The 25,989-nt window shown below is 38.9% G+C and overlaps 1 protein-coding gene across 6 annotated transcripts in view; it reads right to left on the bottom strand.

Moving 5' to 3' along the window:
- Nucleotides 1-25,989, bottom strand: part of SYNE2 (spectrin repeat containing nuclear envelope protein 2) — a 287,326-nt gene that overhangs the window by 176,271 nt on the left and 85,066 nt on the right. For all 6 annotated transcript variants that reach the window (XM_053673375.1, XM_053673368.1, XM_053673369.1 and 3 more), the window contains exons 14-30: nt 24,809-24,971; nt 23,380-23,458; nt 22,954-23,141; nt 21,200-21,364; nt 20,203-20,352; nt 18,088-18,261; nt 15,405-15,563; nt 14,939-15,112; nt 11,364-11,498; nt 9,612-9,770; nt 6,533-6,744; nt 6,293-6,383; nt 5,354-5,469; nt 5,003-5,129; nt 3,580-3,737; nt 2,631-2,778; nt 1,306-1,916 (exon numbers count right to left, since the gene is read on the bottom strand). In XM_053673375.1, coding sequence (XP_053529350.1) covers nt 1,306-1,916; nt 2,631-2,778; nt 3,580-3,737; nt 5,003-5,129; nt 5,354-5,469; nt 6,293-6,383; nt 6,533-6,744; nt 9,612-9,770; nt 11,364-11,498; nt 14,939-15,112; nt 15,405-15,563; nt 18,088-18,261; nt 20,203-20,352; nt 21,200-21,364; nt 22,954-23,141; nt 23,380-23,458; nt 24,809-24,971 — 3,009 coding nt within the window. The remainder of the gene's footprint in view (nt 1-1,305; nt 1,917-2,630; nt 2,779-3,579; nt 3,738-5,002; nt 5,130-5,353; nt 5,470-6,292; nt 6,384-6,532; nt 6,745-9,611; nt 9,771-11,363; nt 11,499-14,938; nt 15,113-15,404; nt 15,564-18,087; nt 18,262-20,202; nt 20,353-21,199; nt 21,365-22,953; nt 23,142-23,379; nt 23,459-24,808; nt 24,972-25,989) is intronic.

The raw sequence follows: 25,989 nt of genomic DNA, 5'->3' as shown, positions 1-25,989 counted from the left end.
GCTGCCCTTCTCACCTCCTCGCTTCTCCTCCAATGTGCCAGGCCCAGTCTCACACCTGGCCTTTGTACCCACTGCTCCCTCAGCCTGGAAGGCCCTTCCTCCAGGTTGGTAGTCACTTGGCCAGCTCTCAGCCCATCTAACTTACCTCAAGGTCACCTTCTTAGTACAACTGTCCCTAATGACTCCCTTTGAATTGCAACCCCTTGTCCTTCTTGCTTAATTTTTCTCTATAGCTTTTATCATCATCAAACATACTGAATATCTTACTACTCTCAGTAATAAGTTCTACGAAGGGCAAGAATTTTTGTCTATTTTGTTAACTGCTATACCCCTAGTACCTAAAACAATGCCTAGCACAAGCCACATACCTGTTGTATTAATAACTAAATTAAGAATGAAAGCAATTTATTAGTTATAAATGTATGGTTTCCATGAATGAACTAATATTTAATTTACGTACTTATTCTTTCTAGATCTATAATAAAATCTATTAACAACGAATTCATAATAAATTAGTATTTAGTTCAACACCTCATTAAGAACTAGGGTACTACAGGAATGGAAGTCTCATTGAGACTGAAGTCAGAGGGGCATTTCAGAGGAAAGAGCTTGGTCAGCTAAAGAGCCCCAAGAGAGCACTGGACCTGAAGGACCTCAGATGCGCACAGAGACAGAAAGTGGGAGAGTGAGGGGACGGGAGCTTCACAAAAGGGACTCTTCCTCACATGGTCACTATCAGGACTGAGAGGCCGACTCTGCCTGGCAGAATGAAAATAGCAGCCCTCATATGGAAGGCTGCCAGCCTCAGTTTACCCCAATTCTGCTCAGCCCACAGAATTGACACTAACTTTAGCTTATCTCAATCCCGTGCCCTCCTACTCAGTCCCCACCCTAGTCCTGATGGAAGGAAGGATGGACCTGAATAATGAAGAAGCAGGGATGAGGTGTGGCATGTGCATCTGCCAGCACTTCTTTCTTCATTATCAACCGTGTAGAGTTTGCCAGGTCTTCCCCCATCAAGGGAACGCCGTCATAAACACGCAGCACTAGAGGGACTTTGAAGCAACTCATGTACTCTATCATATCCTAGTTTATGAGAATGAAAACTTTAAAGAAAAAGAATTATATATCATCTTATAAAAGCACAATATCAACAAGAAGGCAGTTTGTCTGAAAAGTCCACAAAAAAGAATGCCAAAGGCTGAACAGAGTGCGATGGAATAGAAACAGAGAGACAGGGCGTATTTGTTTCGTCTAATGGATATTTGAAAAGACAAAAATGTCACCTTGGACGGAAACACTCACCGCTGTTTCACAGCTGGAACAGTCGCATCCTTGAGACCAATTTTACTGAGCTGACTCTGCACATCTAGAATGTTTTTCAGGAGCTCGTTATTTCTGAGAGTACAAGTTTGTAGGAGTTTGTCTTCTTCAGTGAGTGTCTCCTGTCTGCCACAACCACGTGTCTCAAGTAAGTGTTTGGACAGAGCATCAAGGAGTTTTTCACAGGATGTCTCTTCACCCTGTTCGGCATCTTTAAAGCTTATACCAAGCGTCTTCAAACGTTTATCCAAATGTCTGGCCATATCTTTCATCAGATAAATTTCTCCCTCTTTATTTTTTACTGTCAAAGTATTTTCTGGTGCCACCTGGGTAGCTGAGGCTGAAAGGTCTGTGACAAGGTCAACAGAAAGTTTGGCTGTTCTCAGAGAAGCCAGAAAATCTTCCAGAGCCCTGAGGGCATCTTTACTTGTCTGGATCCTGTGGTTCATTTCTTCAAGTTGTGATCTGTGTTTTACTATAATAGCCTGTGTTGCATGGAGATCAAGCGGGTGTAATTCCTTTAATGCAAAGTTGCCCGAATGCTCCAAATTGTTACATATTTCTATCTGCTTTGCTATAGAATCTTGAATATCCTAAAATAAAGGTAAGAGAAACAGAAAAGACTGAGTTAGAAAAAAGTAAGACTGCATGTCAGAAACTACCCTCAAAGTCTGTAACTAGATTTAATCTAGAAAAGTGCTTCTCAGGCCCTGGGGGGATTGATGTTTTTCTCTTCTTCCTTCCCTCTAGATATATAAAATCTAAAAAGAAAAGTGCTTCTCAGTGTAACCAAGTCAACATTTTCATGGCAAATGATCAGGTGGCCCAGCTGTTTCTTCATCTGGTACCCTTCCTGATGTTTCAATCCCCAAAAGAAAGCAAGTATCTAAATCTATTGCTTCAATGAAAATAATTTGAGTTAACAATTGAGACATCTGTTTATAATCGGAAAAATAAAACAAGTATGTTTTACTTATGATGGGATTTGGAATAAGTAATCTGTGGAACGTGCCAACATAAGCATACGATTCCTGCAGATGTTTAAGATTTCAGTCACTGGAAAAGGCATTCGTAAGGAACTCTTCATTCTGAATTCAAAGACAATCATTTACTTCACAGTACCTACTTCCAAATTTGAAAGGAATTAAAGGGTTGAGAAATAAACACCACTAAATTACTGAAGATCTTTCTGTCATGGCTTATATTCCAAATACATACTATTGGTGTATAATTGAAAATGCATAAACATGTATAAATCTCTGAGGAACTGATGATTCTCTAAGTATACGATGAGAACTTATATTTACTCTCAGGCTTTGATACAGGCCATCGGCATCAGTGAGACGAAATTCTCCAACAGCCACTTCGTGAAGGGGGAGGTCCGAGCCACACAGAAGGAGCAACATCCTCTCCACAGGTAACACAACCTCCAGTGCCATCTCCAAAGACTCCGCTCTAGGGGAAAAATAAGCAAGATGTAGGGGAAACAGAGCAGAGAGACACCCTATAGAACACAGTAATGCCCCTACTTAACCAAGAGTGGCAAATAATTATCTAATACAAATACACACAATATGTATAGAGCATCACATTGAAACCCAAGCCCAGCGATCCAAAATGGCAAAGATAAGTTGTTTCCTATACAAGTATTCTTAATGGTTTAACATACCACGCTGAATGGAAAACTGTAAAACACAAATTACTGCATGTAATTTAAGACTGCCTTGATGACAAAGAGGACTCATTATAAATACTAATTATTTTATTAGTGGAATTATAACAGAGCCAAGAATAGGCTCTACTACTAATAAACTGGAACATAGTTAGTTATGTTTCAATTTACATAGATAGTTATGTAAATTGGATAGTTAACATACAGATCCAGAGCCTCGTTTCCTCCAATGTAAAGCAGGGATACATATCCTATGTTCAGGGCTAATTACAGCACTCTCATTTTAGAAATTAGGAAAGGCTCAGAGAAGTCATGCAATATGACCAAATTCAAGCCCAAGGGGACATTGAGAAGAGGATGATTTGGGGAACTCAACAGACTTTAAATTCCACGTAAGTCAATGGCCAGTAGTGTGGCTCGGTTAGGTTATCTAATCACCCCATCAGTTTGCTAGTCAGTAAAATGGCAGCCTCTCTTGTGGTTGTAACAAGTAAATGAAGTAACATTCTAGTACACTACTAGACTAGCTTAAAATGGCATTTAAAGTTGAATAAATTCATTATCAATAGATCTCAGTACTATACCTGGTCTTAAGACTCATCTGAAACTCTCTCTCTTTGTCCTTTAATCTGTCTCTTGCGTTAATTATCAAAGGCTTCTTTGTGTCACTCTCAAGCTCTTCTAACTGCAACGACGTCATCTCAAATGCTTTCCAGCAAGCATCAGTTTCATTTTTTAAGACCTGGATGAAAATACATGAATGTATTTATCAACTTATGTGTTAATAGGCACAATTATTTTGTTCTCACAAAATGAGACAGCCACCAACTGGACACACAAAGTTTCACATAAAAATACATCTAGAAAACATTATCTCCCAGTCGCCTACAAGTATGTTCCAGGGAACAATGACACTAACTGTGCTGTCAGAGGGCCCTTTTAATGAAGGGAGCACTGTTGACTCAAGGGAGTCGACAATGCGGCTTCCATCCAATTCCAAACTCCCTTCCCCTAAGTGAAGTGCACAGAACCCGGTTCAGAAACACACAACAGTTGTAAAAACAGATACGCTATTTCCCCTAGATAATCAATCTTTGTTTCTCCCTAAACTAAAAGAAAATTGAAGTGAACCCAAACTGTTTCTAACAAATGAGAAGTGAATAAATTAATTTATGATTTATAATTAATTGCCTAAAAATTCTGTACCATTTTAGCACCTTATCTTGGTTCTTTTTTTTTGAAGCAATTTTACTGTGTACCCACCAGTGTAATTTATCCTGCCCTTTCCCCAAGGATTAGTATAGCTTTTCTAACCAATTTACTATTCAGTCCTTGGAGTAAGGTCTCAAGACAGTTTCTTAATTGCTTTAAAAATATGCTAACTCCATCATTTGAACAGCGAACAACACAGATTTTAACACAGGAATTTTGCTTATTCGCTGTTTTATTCTTTAGCTCTTGAATCAAATGCAGTGCATCCTTTGATGGCTCTCCAGGAAGATCGGCCATCACTTAGAGTGAAAACCCCCTCAACCGCATGGCCCCTTCTTATTGTCCAACATCAGAGAGACATTGTGACAATCTGGCTAAGATGATAAACTGAAAAATATTTAGAGTCACTGGTCTTTCATGTCTTGTTAATTTTAGAGCAACCTAGAAGCAAGAAATAGTGGTTAAAATTGCCTTTCAACCATATTCCTCTGACCAATTCATCCAAAGCCCTCATTCTCCTCCTAAGCACAATCCAAAATTTTGCAAGTCACAGTGTCTACAGCATCAAATTAGAGCATGAGCAATAAGAGAGGACCGTGAACCAGAGTCTTCCCTGGGTTTGATACTTGGGTGCAAATCACTTCCTAGAATCAGATGACATTAGAAATGCAATCCAACAAAGTTCTTTGGAAACATTTCGCATAAGGGACTTCAACAAAAATGGTGATCTCTCTCCCCACGGTGGTATTATTTTTCCAATAAAAGATGAACTCTAATAATATTTTCAATAATTACCTGTAGCTCTTTCCATTTATCCTGCAGACAGGCACTGCTCCCTTCCCTGTCACTAGGGAAATCAGAAGTAATCCTCAATGTGTTGTTTTGCAGGTGTAGTTCAAGCGTTTCTCTGCATGCATCAAACCTGGGAAAAATTAAATGTGACATTACTTAATTTGAAGAATGAGACAACAAAGTTCTTCAATTACTTCCAATTACGCCTAAGAAAACCCCAGGGAATCTCTGTTTAAGTTGCTGGACCACGTGCATAAATTACGACTATAGGGCAGTGAGAACGTATGAAAGTGTAACATGTTTGTGATGCTGGAAGACTTTTGGCACACTTTCCAGTTGTTTGAAAGAGTTTACCTCTCCAGTAAACTATTCATAGATGTATTGTGATCCTTTTCATACTTCTCCGTATTTTCTTCCTGAGGAGGCTTTAACTCTGATTCCAGGTTCAGATTCTCAATCGATTCTACTGCCTAAACAAATACGCAAAATAGGAAACACAGTATCTTCAATATACTTGGTTGTCTAGAACAGATAAATACTTTTTGATACAAAGGCATATTACTGATTCTTTATACCCAGGAGATAATACAATTTATTTGAGGTTTCTCAGCTCAGAGAAAGGTCTTCCCATGGGATAGGGAAGATTTATTACACAGAGTCTCACGTTCTACTTGGAATGTCAGCATAGTGAAGGAGTTCTCCCAACCCCTAAAGGCTCTTGCTGACTTCGACCACATAGCGATAGTCAAAAGCAGACAGAAGCCTAGCATGCAAGAGCAGGCCTCTCAAAACAAATATACCTTACTCCTTTCCCACACCTTCTGACTGGCCATCTGGGCTGTGATATACAGTGAGTGCTCACTTACCTAAGATTCTAAATGAAAATTCAAATCCCGAAGAAAGTAAAAGACATTATCACAAGCAAAAAACAAATGATAAATGAACTACCTCATCTCAGTGACACCAAGGCATCAGTACAGATTAAACTTAACCTTTTATACCCTCAGTAGTAATGTGCTCTGTTGACATGCATTCATAATGACTCAAAACGGTCTCTTTTGAAAAAAAGTGTCTGTACTTTCAGCGGAAAATTAAGTTATGCTTGGGTACAGCTATGCTTCATTCTAATTCTTTTGAAGAGCAACCCTCCTTGCATGATTTAAATGGGAATTCTCAGCTGATGAAAACTATCAGATAATCAAAACCATCACTTAACCGAGGAGAAGGGGACTACTGTACACTTGGCCTTTCCCATTGAGTTTCCTTCTAAAACACGTTACCCCCATTTACCACCTTTTCGGTCGATGGCTGATTATCTGAGTTTGCAGCGGGCACCTCGCCGTGGGCATTCCTTCCTCCGTTCTCAGACGTGTCCAGGGTCCCCCTGGGAAGGAATCAAAATTACGTATTGAGACAGAGGGGGAACATGAAGCCTGAAAGGGAATGCATAATACTACTCAACAGTGTTTGATTTTGCAGGAGGCTTTAGCTTGCGTTTTCCCTGGCACGTGGCTGTTCTGATGAAGCACTAACTTGTTTTTGGACGTGCCCCCCACTGTGCGCTGCAGCGTCGTGTGAATCTCTGAAGCACATTTCCGAAGCCTTTCAATTTTTTGTTCATAATCTTTGAGCGCTCTCCTCACTTCCTGTTGCCCCTTCGGTGAGGTCAGCTCTTCACACAGCTCTCGCAGGACGTCCATGTGGCGGTCAAGCTGGCACAGACCGCCTTCCTGAGGAAAGCAGGCCTAATTGAGGAAACAAAGCAGGAAATGTGTTCCAAATGAGTTTATGTAATTAGCCCACGAGGGTTCAACACAACAGATGTGCGTGACTCTCGCAGCACAGTCTGCCGGAAGCCTGTCCACTGTGTGCCTGGCGTGGTGACGGGCACGGAGAAGCAAAGATGGGGCACTCAGCCCTGAAGGGATGTGCCACAGTCCAGTTCTGGAGTAAGAAAACCAGAACGTGTCACCCCCACATACGCCTTTTTAAAGAAATCTTCACCCGAGGAAATGTTTTTACTGATTTCAGAGAGGGAGGAGGGGCAACAGACAGAGAACATCCATGTGAGGCAGAAAAATCGATCAGTTATCTCCTGTATGTAACCAGCTGGGAACTGAGCCCACAACCTAGGTATGCGCAGTGACTGGGAATCGAACCCACAGCCTCCGGGTGCAGGGGAGGACAGTCAACCAACTGAGCCACCCAGCCAGAGCCAAAATATGCCTCTGTGACCTGAAAATTATTTTGAGCTGAAGGCAATTAAGAAGCAGTAAGTGCAGAAAAAGCTCTCCCTTTTCTGCCTAAATATGAGAAACAAAGTTTCCTTTTACTGGAGATAAACACTTTCCAGCCCAGAGACAGCACCAGAGGAATCTGCAAACAAATCTTGCTAAACTAACATTGATCCTCCACTTAACTTCTTCACCATTTACCACCATTTACCAGCCCAAACCCTGTTGTCTTGCCAATTCTTCACAAATGTATTCTTTGTCTAAAAGGTATAAAAGTTTCCTACTCTGGTCACTTCTTTAAGTCTTCAATCTCTTTGAAGGCTGGCAGGTGCGCGTGAAAATTCAGTAAAATGTGTATGTTTACCTCTTGTTAATCTTTGTCAGTTTAATTTTCAGACCCAGATAGGGACTCTAAGGGGATCAGGGAAAACGGTTTCCTCTCCTACAGTAAACACACAAATGAGCTCAGAGCATGATAAGTGATAGGACAGAGCTACTAACTTGCCTTAGGGAGTCAGAGAAAGCCCAGTTCACCTGAGGGATCCTCCAGGTAAAGGGGCAGAGAGAGCATCCCTAACAGAGAGAGCAGCCTACACAGAAAAAGCCCCAGAGGTTCTGCAGGGACAGTGGTCTAGTGTGGCTGGAGGGCACGCGCGGAGAGTTACAGGCATGCCCTTGGGCCAGGCGGTGAAGAACTTGAGTGAATGGCCTCCTTAGGAGTTTGGAAATGTCCTGGGAATACGGGTGAGCCAGGGACACGGATCTGTCATTTGAAGGGGTCACTTGGGTGATGAGTTTAGAAGATGATGCCACCTTTATCACGCTGAGAAAATAAACCAGGCTAAGGGAAGTGGCAACCCTGATGGTGAGGAAGGAAAAGCAGCAGCTGTTCTGGAGAGTAACAGGTGGGACTTGGCCACAGACTCCACTCAGGCCACGTGGGAAGGGAAGGAAGGAGACACTGAGACAGCAACGCTTTTCATAAACAGAGTATGTAGGAGGAAGAAATGTTTGAGAGAAGATGCCACTGGCTTGTGGTTTGGACGTGCTGAATGTGAGGTCTCTGGAGAACACTGTGGTATCTCAGTTGGAAACAGAACCTGGAGCTCAGAGCAAAGGACTCATCTGCTCATAAAGATTATGCGCCATCAGGAGAGAGGCAGCTAAAACCCCAGCGTGCCTAAAATTGCCTGGAGCATCATGGAATTAGCCAAAAATGGAAACTCTCAAAACTAAAATATCGAGATAACACAGTAAGAAGGTGGTGTTTGTGAAGTACGTTAGAAAAAAACTGTACAAAAAAATAAGAGAAAGCAAGAAATTGATATTAGGAAAGCCACAGCAGGGAAAACAATTTTAACGAAATAAAAACAGAGGTCAGTATGTCAGATATTGGGTCAGCTAAAAAGTCCGGTATGTTTTATTCTGTAAAATAAAATACACATTTGTCATTTTCACCAATAACTTTATTGATTTGGCTATTTTGAGTATGTCGGCTATCTCCTGCTATTGGCTTCTAGTGGGTAGAGGCCAGGGGTGCTGCTAAACATCTTCCAACGCATAAGAAAGCCCCACAGCTAAGAAATGTTTGGCCAAAATGGCAATAGTACCCAAAAACTTCGCAAACCACTTTTGACATATTTAATTAGTCACAGAACCCTCTCCATACACTGCCCAAATCTGTTTTTGTATTTCAGTTGTTTTTACCTTTCTTGAAATACCGAAACATAATATGCAAAAAGTGTTGTGCATTTTCTTCCATCTTCAATATTAAAGTGGCTGCATAAAAATTCACCAATTTTGATAAGTTTTCTTAAAACGCACACAGTTATAACAGCTGTCACAATACAATCTAGCACAATTGTTTTGAATGAAGTTAAAGACAACTAAGCTCTACTAGAGCCACTGTATGGGAGAAAAAAACATAATGGACTTTTTAGCCAACCCAATACATAGAAACAATCAAACAGGATGGGGACCAAAAGGAGACATTAGATTTGCCCAGTTGGTTTCTATCCTGATTTGATATCTATCACAAAAGCTGCACTTCTGAGGACACCGTGTCCTCACAAAAGTAACTTTGGGTACCTCAGTAACAGGTGACAGGTTGGTAACCAGACTCTCAAGGACAGTGGTCACTGAAACATAGCAAGGGAAGTCACGAACTATTAACTCAATGCTATATTTTCCTCACTTCTAAAATGCAAGAATCAGAGGTTCTAGTTAGAACTTGAACTGCACAAGAATAATCCACAGGGTGCGAGACCGGTGAAGTCATTTTCAGAGCAGATGCAATCCTAGGCCAAGGTCACACACAACCCCTTTTAAGAAAAATCTCAAAATGACGACAAAGTGCAAATGGAAAATGCGTGGTTTACCTCATGTTCCTTGATGAGACCCTTGGTCTTTCCTCTGCGAATTAGTTTCTTTTCTCTATTTATTTGTTTTTCAAGTCTTAGAATACTGTCACTAATTTTTCCTTTTTCAATGTCTATTTTTAGTTGTTGAATATACAAAGACATTTCATGATGAAGAGACTGTAAACAAAGAAAGACACATATTAACCATGGGAACAAAGTATATTGAAAGGTTTTCCATTAAAAACACAATAGAAATACTTGTAACAAAGGACAGAAATAGAGCTTATGAAATTCTGATTCATCCTTTTGTCTTTGGGGAAAATTTTAAAAAATATATCAGACCCATAAACACATTTTTTTCTTTCTAACTGCTAAAAATGTGTTTTAGTTGGGAAAGGCACTGTTAGAATTAAAGAGATGAGCTGCAGACTGAGAAAAATATATATAAAACACACATCTGAGCCTCTGCGGAAATAACCAAATATTATAATATGTATCCTCTGCATAGTATTCTGGAACAGATTAAAAAACACATTAGGGCCCTGGCTGGGTGGCTCAGCTGGTTGGAGCATCGTCCCCTACACCAAAAGTTGCGGGTTCAATTCCCAGTCAGGGTGCATACAGGATGCAACCAATTGATGTTTCTCTCTCACAATGATGTTCCTCTGTCTTTCTTCTCTCTCTCTCTCTCTTCTTTTCATTCTAATATCAATAAACATATGCTCAGGTGAAGATCAAAAAATTAAAAAGCACATTAGGAAAAACTGAAATAGTAATAAAGTGTAAACTTGGTGTCAGTATTAATCCATCAGTTATAACAAAGGTACTATATAAATATAAGATGTGAATAGTAGGGAATTACTGGTCATGGAATACAGCGGAACTCTGTACTATCTGTAATAATTCTGTAAATATAAAATAGGTCTAAAATAAAGTTTACTTTAACACGTGTTTTAAGAGGAACTTTAACAGTAGATATTCAGTGACATTACTTCATTCTCTCCCTCTTCATATGTTCATACATACCTGCACACATATACACAAAAAAACATACTCGATACTAAATACCATTTACTGCACACAATCTCTGTGATAGGTCCTTTACATAAACCTTTGCAACAATCCTGTCAAGTCAGTGGGGTTACTCCCACTTCATCAGTGAAGTTTCTGGCAATGACGCGACTTCCCGGGGTCACAGCTGATGGACCCACGCCCCTGTGCCACTGAAGCCTGTACCCAGAACTCTGGGTATGTGTGTCAATATGTGGTCTCAGGAAGGATCCAACCCGGAAACCAGAAGACACTAAATGTTCACCTCAGAGGGCACGACACGCTGAGGACTGATTACACAAGAGATGAAAACCAAAGAGGGGACAGTGAGGCAATCCAGAGATGAGCATCAGCAGAAAGCTGCTACCCGCCGCTGGGCTGGGGGCTTCAGTGCAGCGTGGGCAGAAGGGTCACCAACCAGAGGCTGAACCGGGGAACCTGCCGCCAGGGGGGATACAGCTGCCAGAGACACTGTCCAAGAAAGAGAGGGCCAGAAAGCCTTTGGACTCTCAGGTTTGCCCTCCTCTGATTCCCTTCTAATTTCCAGTGCCGTCACTGGCCGAACACAGGAGCCAGCGCTATAGCACCTGGGAACCGCAGCCTGCAGGGATCAGCCCTGGGTGATGCGCAGTAGACAGGAGGACAACCAGGACTCTGGTGGCACACAGGTCCACGGTCATGTGTACCAGCACACAGCCTGATACGGATGCGTGTTCTTACCTCCCACCGGGCACTAACGTCTCTACTCTTTTCTTCCAACAACAGCTTTTCGTCTTCAGCTACGTTGTTTTTCAGTTCATCAACGGCTTTCAAATACTTGGCCAGACTTTTTGTATTAAAAATTGATACTGCTTCCTAAAACAAAAAAAGAAAGAAGTTGCCAAAAAGAACATGAAAGCCTCGTTCCACTGCCGAGTGGACTCTACCTGTAGATCTTCCACAGGTAGAACTAGGAAAAGGACTCAATGACGATTATTTAAAGATTTAGGGGAGACTTCTCTTTGTAAATTGAGATTGATAGACCATTTGCATGTCTTGAATTCTTTTCAAAAAACTGTAAAATATTTATTTCAATAAAGTTACACAGTTGAGACCCAGATAAACACTTCATATTTATAATATTCAAAATAATTCGTTACCACTTTGATAATTAAAACATTTATTCTGCAAGGTAATGAGCCTCTCATGAGATTTCCCCTAAAGTTCTTTTAAGTATTGAGCAGACGGCCACCCTTCTTAAGCAATATAAATATAAAGAGTATACCAGCAAATATCAGAGATTAGTGTTGCAATAAGACACAATTTATAGTAGGTTTAGTATGGCAAACACTTAACACTGTATAACACATAAGGTTTCTTTGCTGCAAGAAGGCAACATCACCTTATATGAACTTCTAAGTCTTGCCCAGGGCCAACCACTGGCAGGCCCGTCCCAGGGAAGAAGTGGCAGCAGACAGGGAGGGGAAACACCTTGTCGGCAATGGGTCTGCTCCTGACCCCACAAATCCCGGCTTCTGCTCAATATTACTGGCAATACCTTATAGGGGCTAGTGAGTGATAGAAGAAAAAATAGTCTGGAGCCTATGAAAGAGGCAGAAACCTATAAGGAGACAAGAAGACAAAAGTAATACTCGGGGGAAAGCAATCAACAGGGTAGGAATTTGTCCGTATACTCATTATCTGTTTATTACAGCTCCCCTGCAGAAAAGGCACAATGCTGAGTCCCAGAGGCCTTCTCTAAGGGCCTGTGAGGACTGTCAGAGGTTTGACCTGGGGAGATATTCGGATCCTAGATGCTGGTGGGGGGGATCTTACCACCCGCGAGTGTACCTGGGAGTCCCAGGGCCTCAGGGAAGTGTGAAGCAGGCAAGGACCTTGTGTCTGCCATGAAAACAGATCCACGTCACTAAGTGCCAGAGAAAAAAGGGAAATATTCGGGGTCTCAGATACCAGAAGGAAGGTGGGCAGAGAGAGGAAAATGGTGTGAGAACTGACACCCCTAACTCTTTTCTCGGGTAGAAAACGCTTTCAGAGCTTCTACCTTTTCTTTTTCTTTTCCTTCTCTCTTTCCTAGCAGACCATATCTGGCCACTTAAAATCCAGCCTAGTGATTATTTAAAAGAACCAGTGATTCCTAACATCAGTTCAGCACTCTCAGCAACCTGGGAGTAAAAGTGGGAAAAAATGGAAATTGGTCAAAGTTCGTGGCTAGTTAAGAACAAAAAGCATAAAGTGGCTGTGGGAAAAGTGATGCTAAAATATGCCCTGGCCTGTACAGCTCAGTTGGCTGGAAAATTGTACCATAAACCTAAAAGGTCACGGGTTTGATTCCTAATCAGGACACATGCCTAGGTTGCATGTTTGGTTCTTGATCAGGGCACATACCAAAGGCACTGGACGATGCCTCTCTCCCTTTCTTCCTCCCTTCCTCTCTCTACAATTAATAAGCATGTCCTTGGATGAGAATAAGAAAGAGAGAAATGGCTAATAACAGCCGTTTCCAATACAGTTATCAATCCAGAAAGCCAAAACAGAGTTGAGGCCCAGAAAAAAAACAGCAAAGGAGGCTACAGTGGGCATAGAGCGAGGTTCCTACGGGAGCTCCGTTCCCTTTTTATTTTTGAAAAAGATTCTGTTTATTTTTAGAGAGGGCAAAGGAGGGAGGGAGAGAGAGAGAGAGAGAGAGAGAGAGAGAGAGAGAGAAACATCAATGTGTGGTTGCCTCTCACACACTCCCAACTGGGGACCTGGCCTGGAAACCAGGCATGTGCCCTGACTGGGAATCAAACTGACAACCCTTTGGTTTGCAGGCCAGTACTCAATCCACTGAGCCACACTAGGTAGGGTAGGGGATTTTTTTCCTTAAAAATTGGGAGTGCCCTGACTGGTGAGGCTCAGTTGGTTGGACATTGTCCTGCAGAGCAAAAAGTCAAAGGTTTGATTCCTAGTCAGGATATATGCCTGGGTCACAGGTTCAGTCCCCAGTCGGGGCATGAACAAGATGTAACTGATCGGCCCCGGCTGGTGTAGCTCAGTGGATTGAGCACAAGCCTGCAAACCAAACAACTACGGTTCGATTCCCAGTCAGGGCACATGCCTGGGTTGCAGGCCAGTTCCCAGCAGGGGATGCATGAAAGGCAACCATACATTGATACTTCTCTCCCTCTCTCCTTCCCTTCCCCTCTAAAGATAAATAAATTAAATTTTTTAAAAAAGATGCAACTGATCAATCTTCTCCCCCTCTTCTTCTCCCTCCCTTCCCCTCTCTCTAAAAATAAATAAATATTTTTTTAAACTGGGAGAAGTAGCGCTAGGAGAAATATTGCTTTACTTCATCTCTATCTCCCACAAAATGCCTTTTTCATTTTAAATGTTCAAGAAGTGTGTTAACTGGCCCCGACTGGTGTAGCTCAGCAGACTGGGTCTCATCCCGCCATCCAAAAGGTTACCAGTTCAGTTCTGGTCAGGACACATGCCTGGGTTGCTGGCCAGGTCACCTCACCAGTTGGGGGCCTGTGAGAGGCAACCAATGTACATTTTTCTCCCTTTCTTTCTCCCTCACTTCCCCTCTCTAAAAATAAATAAAATCCTTTTTTAAAAAGTGTGTTAACTGCTGAATAAATGAAGGAAAGAACATGTATTACTCTATCTCCAACAGTCCAATGTAGAGATCTTGTTTTGCCTTAGTCCCCATCCCCCCAGAACCTCCCACTGTGTTAAGTAATAATGAGTCTCTGATTTGGACACATCTTAAGCTGCCTATCAAACTATGAAAAGTTAACCTAAAACCGTCTCCATACAAAACATTATTGGGTCTTTATCAATAAACATATATGTGCATAAATAACTTGTATCATTTTAATTAGAATAATGTTATTTTACAGTTGAAGATTTTTAATTACTGAAAGTGTCTTCATAGGCCTTATTTTTCACTGAAACCCTCAACAACAAACCTGTTAGCCAGAGAGGGCGAGAATTATTATGCCCATTTTACTGGTTAAAAAAGCCAGAGAAATTAAATTCTTGCTCAATGTCATAGAGTAAGCTGTGCTTACTCTGCGACACAAGTTACACTGTATCACTGAGTCTATTGATACAAGTCACACTCTATCACTGAGTCTACTCAGGTCTACAACGGTATACTAAATTGTAAAGTCTCTAGGGAATAATGTATAAAACTGGAAATAATTTTAAAGGTACAATAACTTTGTGGATAATCACAATGATGGAAACATCTTGACTTCAAATTAGATAGCTGGCTAATAATAATCATCCTACATTTGAAAGAGTCCCACCTTGTATTTTGACATTAGCTCTCTGCGGCTCTCTCTTTGGCCAAGTAACTGCTCGGCTGCAGTCATGTAGGATTCAAGTTCCTTCAGAGCCTCTTCCACCTTCAGCCTGACATCCAGGTCTGGTGAGACATCAGCTGAATTCTTCAGTGCAGCAATTAATTTTACCATGTCGATCTGTGAAGACAGAAGATTCTCAACACTGGGCCCAATTTCTTAGAAAATGTATAAGTTAATAAATATTTCCTTCGTGTAGCCACTCAGATTTTCCCACTAGACATAGAGTATCATCTTTATTATAGTGTTATTTTCTAATATGCTTTAAATTGTACAGAAATAAAATATAATGCAAAAGTAATATTTCACCAAACATTTTCAAACCACAGGGCCAGCCTCCCTTCCTTATCCTCCTGCTGACCTCTTGGTTTTAAAGGCTAAATTCACGAAACAGGAAATATTAAAAAGAAACCTGGACTTTCTCCTTAGCTTCTTGGATCTTTGCCTGAAGCCCAGCTGTGAGAACATGTTCGAGGGACTCCCGGCTTGAAATATTGTGCACATCCATTTGTAGGGTTTCTTCCATTCTGGACACGAGTTCTTCATACATAGAGCCCTTGGCAATAAGATGCTATTAAAACAAATTAAAGTGAGCTCACAATACAAATTCTGATTACATGTTAAACATTAACCTTAACAATCTTATCAGAAACCATAAAAGGTTAATTATTAATAAAAATGAGGCAAATGTATATGTTATAAAGTGTTATTTAAAAATTTCACTTTGAAATTTTATATTTATACAGTCATATTCTGAGCAACATACTCTTTTACAGATTCTTTACTAAGCACTTCAATAAAATAAAGACTAGAAGTAATACAATGCTGAGAGAGAAAATAAGTTGAGAGAACAATAATAATTAAAATTAAGTTGCCCTAAGTCAAATCAATTGCAAGGGAAGCCAATAAATGTTACTGGAGAAAATAATTATTGGAAAAGAATCTTTTTAGAACCATGCTTTTTATACAACATACCAAAAACAAATTTCAGCTGCATCAGAAAGTTATATATAAAATATAAAACTACAAGAAAAAAATTATCCATAAAAGTTGATCTGCTCTCTGAATGTGGAGGGCCCTTTAAGACATAAGACTAGGGATAGAAATGACTACACAAATATAAAAATTTTCTATGTAAAATATAGCAAACAACTTTAAAATCAACAATGTGGTAAAACTATTTGCTACACAAATAAAAATGGATTATGATTCAAAGAGCTTATACGTTCAATAACATACTAAAATCCCAAAGAAAACTCAGAAAATACAAGAACAGATAAATAACAGAAAAAAGGGCTAATGAATATTTAGTAGTTGCACCTTACGTGTAATCAAATAAGTACAAATTAAAATAATGAGGTATCGCTTTTCAGTTAACAAGTTAGCAATTTTTTTTTTTTTTACTTACAATTCAAAGGTGGCACCACGAGTATGATAAAACAAAAATATGCTGTATGGCATCACCTGTGCAAATGCTGACTTTAGAACTGAGGATTAGGGTGATTTTAATTTTCTTCTTTATACTTTGATACAGTATTTAAATGTCTAAAATTAGGACATTCATTTATAATTTCAATTACTTACCATTTTTAATCATGAAAGTACCAAACGCTCATGTAAAAACCTGAACAAGAATATAAAGTATAGCACACAAAGAAAAAGTTTCTCTTCTGTCCCATCCATTAGTTGTCATGTAATCAACCACTCACACATTCATTTAAAAAACGTTTTATATCTACCATGTACCAGACATGTGCTAACAGCTGGGTGTAATGCAGAATCCAGAAAGACAGAGTTGGCTATTTGTATACCTTTACATACATTTTTCTATGGATGCCAAAGAATACAGTATAAAAACCAACTGTTTAAAAAAGTACTAGAAGGATTACATCACTTGCGCTATTCAGGAACTTGCATTTCTTACTATTAATATATCTTAAGCCAGTAAAGATTTACTTAATTCCTTCTTGACAGAACTATATTCTAAGCATGTTTATATTTTCACTGTTATTTTTTGAAATATTTTTTAAATATTGAATTTCTCATTTCTCACCAATTTCCTTTATTAAATAAATTCCAGATATAGCAAATATATAAATATAAAAATAAAATTGGAAAAGCACTGACAGATGGCACAGATAAGTTTATATAATTTTTTGAAGCAATAAAAAGTATTATTCTGCCCTGGCTGGTGTAGCTCAGTGGATTGAGCATGGGCCTGTGAAGCAAAGGGTTGCTGGTTCGATTCCCAGTCAGGGCACATGCCTGGGTTGCAGGCCAGGTCCCCAGTCAGGGGCACATGAGAGGCAACCACACATTGATGTTTCTCTCCCACTCTTTCTCCTTTCCTTCCCCTCTTTCTAAAAACAAATATATTTTTTAAAGTATCATTCTTATGAACAATGAAAATACAAAGTGCTATGCATACACCATTTCAGAAATGTAGGTTTAAAGCAATTATGTGTTTTTACCCCAGGAACTTTCCTGCTTGAATTTTCCTAAAAAGATCTATAACATGCTTCATAGGTTTTCATAACTGAGCTTGAAGCTCAATAAAAACTGCAATTGTAACTTCCTTCCTAGGAGACTGATATTAAAACATAACCTTGCCTATTACTTTTCAATGAGTTGACGGACTGAGAATAAGGATCGGATGAAGTCTGAACATCAGTCACCCACCATGCATCAAATAAAGAAGGGACGGTGGCTTAATCAGTGGGTGACCTCTTGAAGCGCAGACTGTGCAATCTCTTACATTCACAGTGCACTGAGCTACATGAGACTGAACACGCTTATCTCCTCATCACTCCCTATACAAGAAAATATTTTAATCTTCATTATGTAGCTGAAGAAATTAATTCAAGAGCTTAGACTCACAAGGCATTATTAATGTTCTTTCAATCTATCGTCTTTCTTCAAGCAAAATCACAGCAAGTGATTCAGGAATGAGAATGCACACTATTAAAAAAAAAAAACTCCCAACAAAGAATATTCTACAGTAGTCATATTACTCTTTACTCTAAAACTTTTCATTTATCTCAATACATCAGTCTACAACCATAAAAGCTGTCCTTTTGATACTTGTACAGTCATACCCGCAAAGATTCTCCCATAGAAGAGTCCACAGCATCCTGATGTCTCAGAAGATCCAAAATAGAGCTGGTTTCTGTCTCCCAGATTTCCACCTCTCCAATGAGTGTTTCAACCTCTCCGGACACTTGTAGTTGCCCTGTGGATTCTTCATTTTCCTTGTCATGTTTTTCCCCGCCCTACGACATTCAAAATTATCACTAAGAAAACGGTAACATTTATATTATAAAATAATTTTCTATTTTAAAAAGTCCTCTTTTGTCCAGGCTGGTGTAACTCAGCTGGGTGGACACTGCTCTGCAAGGCGAGAGGTTACCAGTTAGGCAGGGCACCTGCCTGGGTTGCAGGTTTGGTGCCCTGTTGGGGCACATTCAAAGAGGCAACTGATGATGTTTCTCTCTCACACCGATGTTTTTCTCTTTCTCTCTCCCTTCTCCTCTCTCTAAATAAATAAGTAAATAATTTTTTTAAGTTATCTCTCTTTTCCCTAAAGAGTGCTAATTCAACATACCTTAATGACTTAAGATTTACTTTTTAGACAATAATAATATTCTGATAGTACATATCACTTTGAATATTAAAAGGTTTATTCATATATGTTTTCTTTAATTTTTATTTATTCATTTTAAAGAGAGGAAGAGATGGGCAAGGAGGGGGGAGGGAGGAAGGGAAGGAGGGAGACAGGAAAAGGGAGAGATGGGGGAAAGAAACACTCTGTTGTTCCTCGTGTTTACACATTCATTGGCTGATTCTGGGATGTGCCCTGACCAGAGATCCAACCTACTACCTTAGAGTATCAGAATGACACTGTAACAAACTGAGATACCTAGCCAGGGCCACATAAATTTTCTTAATAATAATGTCATTCCTATCAGCTACTTACTGTTATTGCCATTTTACATATAAAAAGACAAAATCTTAGAAAATTAGGGTATTGATTCCACAAGCACATTTCTAAACCTCATATACAATCTAATTAAATATAGCTGTTAGCAACAGTAGTTGTAAAACATCCTTAAAAAGAGACAGAATCAAATTTCAACAAAATTAAGCCTTTTCCCATTAATAATCTCTCAATATCGTATGGATAGATATGTTACAGCTTTACTGGAAAGATACATTCGTAAAGTTGTTTTTTACCAACCCGTATTTTAAGTGGAGGAATATACTATTCCATATTCTTCTATTCTAAAAGCATATTGCACAAATTCAGACCTTTCCAGATTTTCTCTTAGCTCTTATAATCAGTTTATCACAGTCACTGGCCAAAGCCAGTTAAATTATTACATTCTTTAGTAAAACTGTGTAAGTCATCATTATTCTAAAGAAGGCTCATTTCCAAAACCATAGGTATGATACTTATCTATGATTTTTTTTTTATTTTCCCCATATTCTTATCTATAATCTATAATCATCCTCCAGCCCTGGCTAGTGTGGCTCGGTTTTCATCTGGTTACGTGGTTACATTATCATCTGATAAAGCAAAAGGTCACAGGTTGGATGCCCAGTCGAGCACATGCCTGGGTTTTGGCTTGGTCCCCAGTCCGGGCACCCTGGAGAGGCAACCAGTTGATGCTTCTCTCTCTCACATCGATGTTTCTCTCCCTGTCTCTCCACTCCCCCTTCCCCTTCCTCTAAAATCAATAAGCATGCCCTCAGGTGTGAATTTTAAAAATAGTATCAAAAATAAATTAAAAAATAAAATTATCCTTTAAATTACTCAACAAAGCAAGAAATAAAGATTACATTTTCCCTCGTTTTATGGAAATGGAACAAAACCCAGGCCAGGGGCTAGCGTAAAGCTCGTCAGTATCTAGGCCTGATCAGAAGTGATCTGAAGAACCTGCAGCCCGCCCCGCCCCCCCCCCCCACAGCTGGGAAGTCCCAGCTGCTTCACTTGTCTGGGAAACTCCTCCTCCCCGAGTGAGACACACGGGACTCTAACACCACGGACTGTTTCATGAAGGAACCACATTAGCATTTTACAGGAAAATGATTATGCTTTGTATATTAGCTAATAATCACATGTACCACTGTTTCAACAGTTTGGTTTCTTCAAAAGAAAAAGAGCAAAGTTAAATTATTTTTGTATAAAATGGAATAAAGTATGACTGTTTTACCTTGATATTCTGATTGTGATTTTCAGGAAGTTCTAATGGCATATCTGTTGAAAAATCAACAGTTGGTTTTTCTTCTTTAGATGGTGGAATATTTTCAGAATTGTCAAGAATGGGCTGATCCTGTTTTTTTATAAGTGATAGTTTCATGTCCTATAAAAAGTCAAAGTCATGAAATTTAATGCTTATATGTTTGCTAAAATATATTACCAACAATAAATGGACATAATGTATTCAATGTTTTAAAATATGAGCATATCCCATAAAATACCTCAGTCTCAAACTGTTAAGAATAAGCAAAAGAATAACTTAATTTAAATTCCAAAATTATTTAAAGACTGCTTTTATGAAGCTCTACAGCAAATATATGGTCTGCTTGCATGAAATAAGGTTCAGTGAATGTTCTCAAGTATCTTGAAATCTAGTAGGCAAAATACTTATTATTCTTTCATGGTAAACGAATTTCCACTAGAAAGCTACATGTTGTATGTCTACACAAAAACATGTACACGAATGTTCACAGCGACATTATTCACAACGGTCAAAAAGGAGGAAAGCCAAATGTACTGCAACTGGTCAATGAATAGATAAAATGTGGTGTATCCACACCATCGACTAATAAAATGGAATGAAGAACTAATATATGCTACAACATGGATGAACCTTGAAAACATTACACTACGTAAAAAAAGCCAGAAACAAAAGACCACATATGACATGATTCAATACATAAAAATATCCAGAATAGACAAGTCTACAGAGACATATTGTGGATTAGCATTTGCCTAAGGCTGGGGAAGGGAGAGAAAGTGGACCATGGCTGCTAATCGGTACAGTTTCTTTATGAGGTGATGAAAATGTTCTAAAATTGATTATGGTGAGGGCTGCATACCTCTGAATATACAAGAAAACGTCATAATACATTTTAAATGACTTCATTGTATGGAATGGGACTTTATATCTCCATGAAGATACTACCAAATAAAAAATCCAAACTTACAAGCTGAGTTTTTGTAACAAACTTTCTCCATCTTTTATTCAGCCTTCTGAGTTCTTTAGAAACAGATGATCCAAATTCATCATTGCTGACTTCAATTAAGAAATTTCCCACTTCTTTTAACGTAGTATGTTCGAGATTCCATTGGAATAGTGTCTCAGAGGGAACCTACATGACATATAAGCAACACAATATTTTAATGACAAAATATTTGTGTTTCTATTATCTACACATAGATCTTTACCAAGGTCTACTGTGAGCAAAAGTGAGGCTCCTGCAGAGATTCTGACCCTCCCTTTAGAGGACTCTCCCTCCCTGGGCATTAACTAATAGGCAGGCACCAGCCGTCCGTCATCAGTCCTGCTCCCAGACTTTTCAGAAGCATCTGGTCTTCTCCCTTTCAGAAAGGCTGATGAGCTGAAAGCAAAGGTTCTCAAACATTTTCAGTTCACGGCACCTTTAATGTCTCAGTAATTTTTTCATGGATTCTCCGGGTCAGAAAAAATGATCTAAAAGCTCTAAGTTTTAAATAGGCAGGTCCCAGATAACTTAGTAGTAATTTACATAGTGTGCAACAGACATGTCTTATGGTATCTCCCTCAAAATTTAAATTATCTTTAAATTTGAAAAAAAAAATTAAAGAGTCCTCTTTGGCAGCACCGAGCACCTGAGTACAGAATTGGGGGACTGCAAGGCTTAACATGCTATTTTTCTCAGAGTTATATGAATTTTAATGCAAGAACTTTAAAAACAGAAGAACTGTTGAAAGCCAAAGATCTGCTTTTCCAGTCAATATAGGTGGCAGGGAGAAGTAACATCTCACTAACCCCTCAAATATTCTTTTTCTACTCATATACTTACACAAATTTTACTTTCACACTAACAGCCTATTTTCTGTTGAGTAATTTTAGTTTCTACCTGGAAAACATTTAGCTTGAGAGGCTGTCTATATCCATTTGCAACAGAAGAAAACAAATGAAAGACATAAAAACTACTCCAAAGAGTAATCATAAAACAGATCATTACATGAATAGAAAATGAAAACAGCCCTGGCTGGTGTGGTTCAGTGGACTGAGCACCAGCCTGTGAACCAAAGGGTCACCAGTTCAATTCTCAGTCAGGGCACATGTCTGGATTGCAGGCCAGGTCCCCAATAGGGGGTGCATGAGAGGCAACCACACATTAATGTTTCTCTTCCTCCCTTTCTCTCTCCCTTCTCCTTTGTCTAAGATGAAAATAATAAAATCTTCTAAAAAGAAAGAAAATGAAAACAATAATTAATCGCACTACTAGTTTTTCCACACCTCTCCACAGAAGTCTAGGGTATTTTGATTTTCCTCCTCTAGAAACTCAGGCTTTAGAATGCCAAAGCATTAAATAGAAAAATCCAACTTTTTAAAACATCGATTTATTTTAAATGTGTCTATATGCTATTCAGTACTTTAAGTCTTTTATCTCCATTCCAAAAAATGTAGCAATATATCTTCCAACAGCTGTACTGTGTATATAAATTATACCTCAATTAAGCTGTGTGTGTGTGTGTGTGTGTGTGTGTGTGTGTGTGTGTGTGTAAAACCTATAATGAAGGGAAAACTTCCCGTGGTAGTTATATTAGAAAGAAACTAAACTCTTTCCCAAGCCTGGAAAATTTTCCAACAGTCATGGTTACTCTTCCCTAAAATCTAATTTTGGAACTGAAAACAAGGGTCACAAAAGAAAACAGTACAACTGAGTGGATGCCACCAGGCTGCAGATACCTCTTTGACTTGTTCCTTCTTCATCTCCTCAAAACAAGCCTTTAGGAAGCGAAGCTTTTCCGTGTACGTCGCCCAACAGGCCACGACATTCTGCAGACTTGACTTCGCATTAGATATACTTTTCCTACACACAAAAACGTCTTGTTCCATCCTCATATACTGTTCGCTAATATTCTGATATTCTCCACCTACAGTGTTAACAAGAAAGAAATCTCAGAAAACAGATTTTTATTGATAAAATATTGTTAAAAATAGTTGCATATGAACAGTGGCAAAATGACTATGTACTCTGACAATACTAAAACTTAATGCGAGAATTTTCCAAAGAAAAATGCACACATATAATATTAAGGTAAAAAGAAAGTAGAAGAGATAAAATGCTATTTTTAAGTGACCATGCCATCACAAAGTAACTTATAGCTTTACCTAAATTCTTATGAATTTCTTCACATTTTTGGAAGGAAGTTTCAAGTTGAGCTAGGAACTGTTTTTCTTCAATAAATTTCTGAGGGGAAAAACATATTGACAGTGTTAACTATTTAAAACATGCCCAGAAGACCAGATATAGACATACGAACTCTGATGAAACACTTAGGCACCCACATTTCTGCAGGTTTTAATGGTATGTATTTGGATGGGAGAAGAAGAGCTCTCTGTGTGAGGAAAGGCAGTTGTGGTCTCGGAGAAGGAAGTATGAGTCTGAACATTAGACAGGTGTGAAACCTGAAAAGTTGATCTCAACGTAGTGATATAATTATACAATGGTTTTCCTCTGGTGGGAAAAGGCATGTGAAGTATTTACAACAATTTCAAAATCTTCTGTCTGACGTTATTTACCAATGCTGCATAATTTGTATCAGTTTCTCTTCCTTCGTAAGTTTTTATTAATATTGAATGATTTTTATTTGCTATATTAAAGTATGTTATAAACAGATAATAACTATCTTGCAAAATCATTTGAGGAATTACCATTAACAAATTATCATGTATCCATAGTAAATTATGCTATGGAAAAATAGAGTTAATTAACAACTCATATTTATTGTACCCTTAATATGTACTGATCACATGATTATTTAAATGGAAAAATAAATAATCAAAGAAAGAACATGGAATAAAAGTATTCAAAGTCTAGTCTAATTTAAAATGATGCTTTCTATTTGGGAATGTACAGTGTTTAAATCATAAATTGTAAATAAATCGCTCTTCATATTTTTCAATTTTTGCAATGAAATGTATCATCTTGGATTTTTCTGTTTGCCCCACATTCCAAAAAGAGGGAAACAGCAAGTAGGATGATAAGGCCTAACTGTAGAAGTAACATTCCTAGGATGCGTTAGTTTTAATTTACCAGTGACACAGATATTTACATCACTTGCAAAATGATAAATTTCAAGAGCTAAGCCTGCTCCCTAAAAAAAGTCTCAACACAAAATGTACTGTTTTTCCCACCCTAGCAACTGAAGAGCTAAGATTAAAATGTTCTACGAAAAAACTTAAGTTTTGAATAAAACCATTCATCTGAGTGAGGAAAAAATATTAAACAATATATCCAGTAAGTGAAAATATAAATTTTTAATGAAAATAACACTGAAACTTTCTGTATTTTGTTAAATAGCCTGGTTAACTCCATCTCCCCTCTTATAGTAATACTTTCTCTCTTACTCCCCCCTGATGTTTGTTATTTGACTACCTGTAATTCTTTCCTCCAGACAACATTTAAGCTAATGGAAGCTACCAAAAACACCTATTTGGAAACTGGAAAGGTACGGGAAACTGTGCCAGGGAAAATGCAAACAAACCCAGCACCCAGACACGAAGAACAGTTTTCTGAGACATGAAATGAGAAGCTTACCTGCCAGTCTTCCAGCAGCAATTCCACGGAGTCTCTGCTCCCGTATCTAACGTTCCAAACATCCAATTTTGATTTCACTTCATCTAGCAAACTGAGAACTGAGCACTTATAGTAATGAAATTCTAGAAGTGCAAAGAATTTTTTCCCCAAAATATCACTGATTCTGGAAAGTAGAACAGGTTTAGAATTTGAATTAACATTAAGGGCCAGACATGAGATGTGTGGCATTTTAAAAAAATATTGGGGCTCTAACTTTTTCTTTTCTTTTTAAAGATTTTACTTACTTATTTTTAGAGAGAGGAGAAAGGAGAAAGAGAGGGAGAGAAACATCAATGTGTGGTTGCCTCTCACTTGGCCCCACTGGGGACCTGGTCAGCAACCCAGGCATGTGCCCTGACTAGGAACTGAACTAGCAACCCTTTGGTTTGTAGCCCATGCTTAATCCCCTGAGCTACACCAGCCAGGGCTAACTTTTTCTTTTAAATACATGGTATTCAGGTGTATTCTCAAACTTTTTTAAAACAAAGTAAAACAAATATTGTGCCTAGATATATAACAACTATTTCTAAGGTGAATGCATCTAACATAACATTTTCTGAAGAAATTATACCTCTACTAAAAAAATCCCGTAATAAAATATTAATCTCCAAAATACTTTACTAAATTTGAAAGCTTCTGTATAACTTAATGCAACTGTAACGTCAACATTTAAATATTAGGCAGCTTTCAATATTACCGCAAACCCTCTCTTATTAGCATTCTAATAAATTGCTTATAAATAATGAGAAAAGAGGGGATGATGTAGACAACCATCAGTTAAATAATCTTTGTATCTGCAGTATTAGAGTTTATGAAGTGCTCCCGTACCCCCCCTCCCCGTCGGCCAGGAGCCTGTGAGACGCGCAGGGCGACCATCATTGGCCCGTGTCTACGAAGGAGGAAACACGCTCAGACTGGCAGACTAACTTGGCCAACACCAAGATACAGAGCTCGGTTTCTGACTTCGAGTCCTGAACTTGTTCTACCACCACGTCCTACTCTCCAATAAAACGAGAAAGGATGTTAGCACACTGTTATGTTACTGTTACATAAAACAGAAAGGCACTGGGATCAAGACTTAAAGCACACTTATCAGAAATTATGTGACACGCCCTGTTTTCTGGTCCCTACAGCACCAGTTA

This window comes from Artibeus jamaicensis, unplaced genomic scaffold, assembly GCF_021234435.1.
Source record: "Artibeus jamaicensis isolate MK-2021 breed Jamaican fruit bat unplaced genomic scaffold, CSHL_Jam_final contig_851, whole genome shotgun sequence".
Classification (NCBI taxonomy): domain Eukaryota; kingdom Metazoa; phylum Chordata; class Mammalia; order Chiroptera; family Phyllostomidae; genus Artibeus; species Artibeus jamaicensis.
This window is presented reverse-complemented; position numbering and strand designations above follow the sequence as displayed.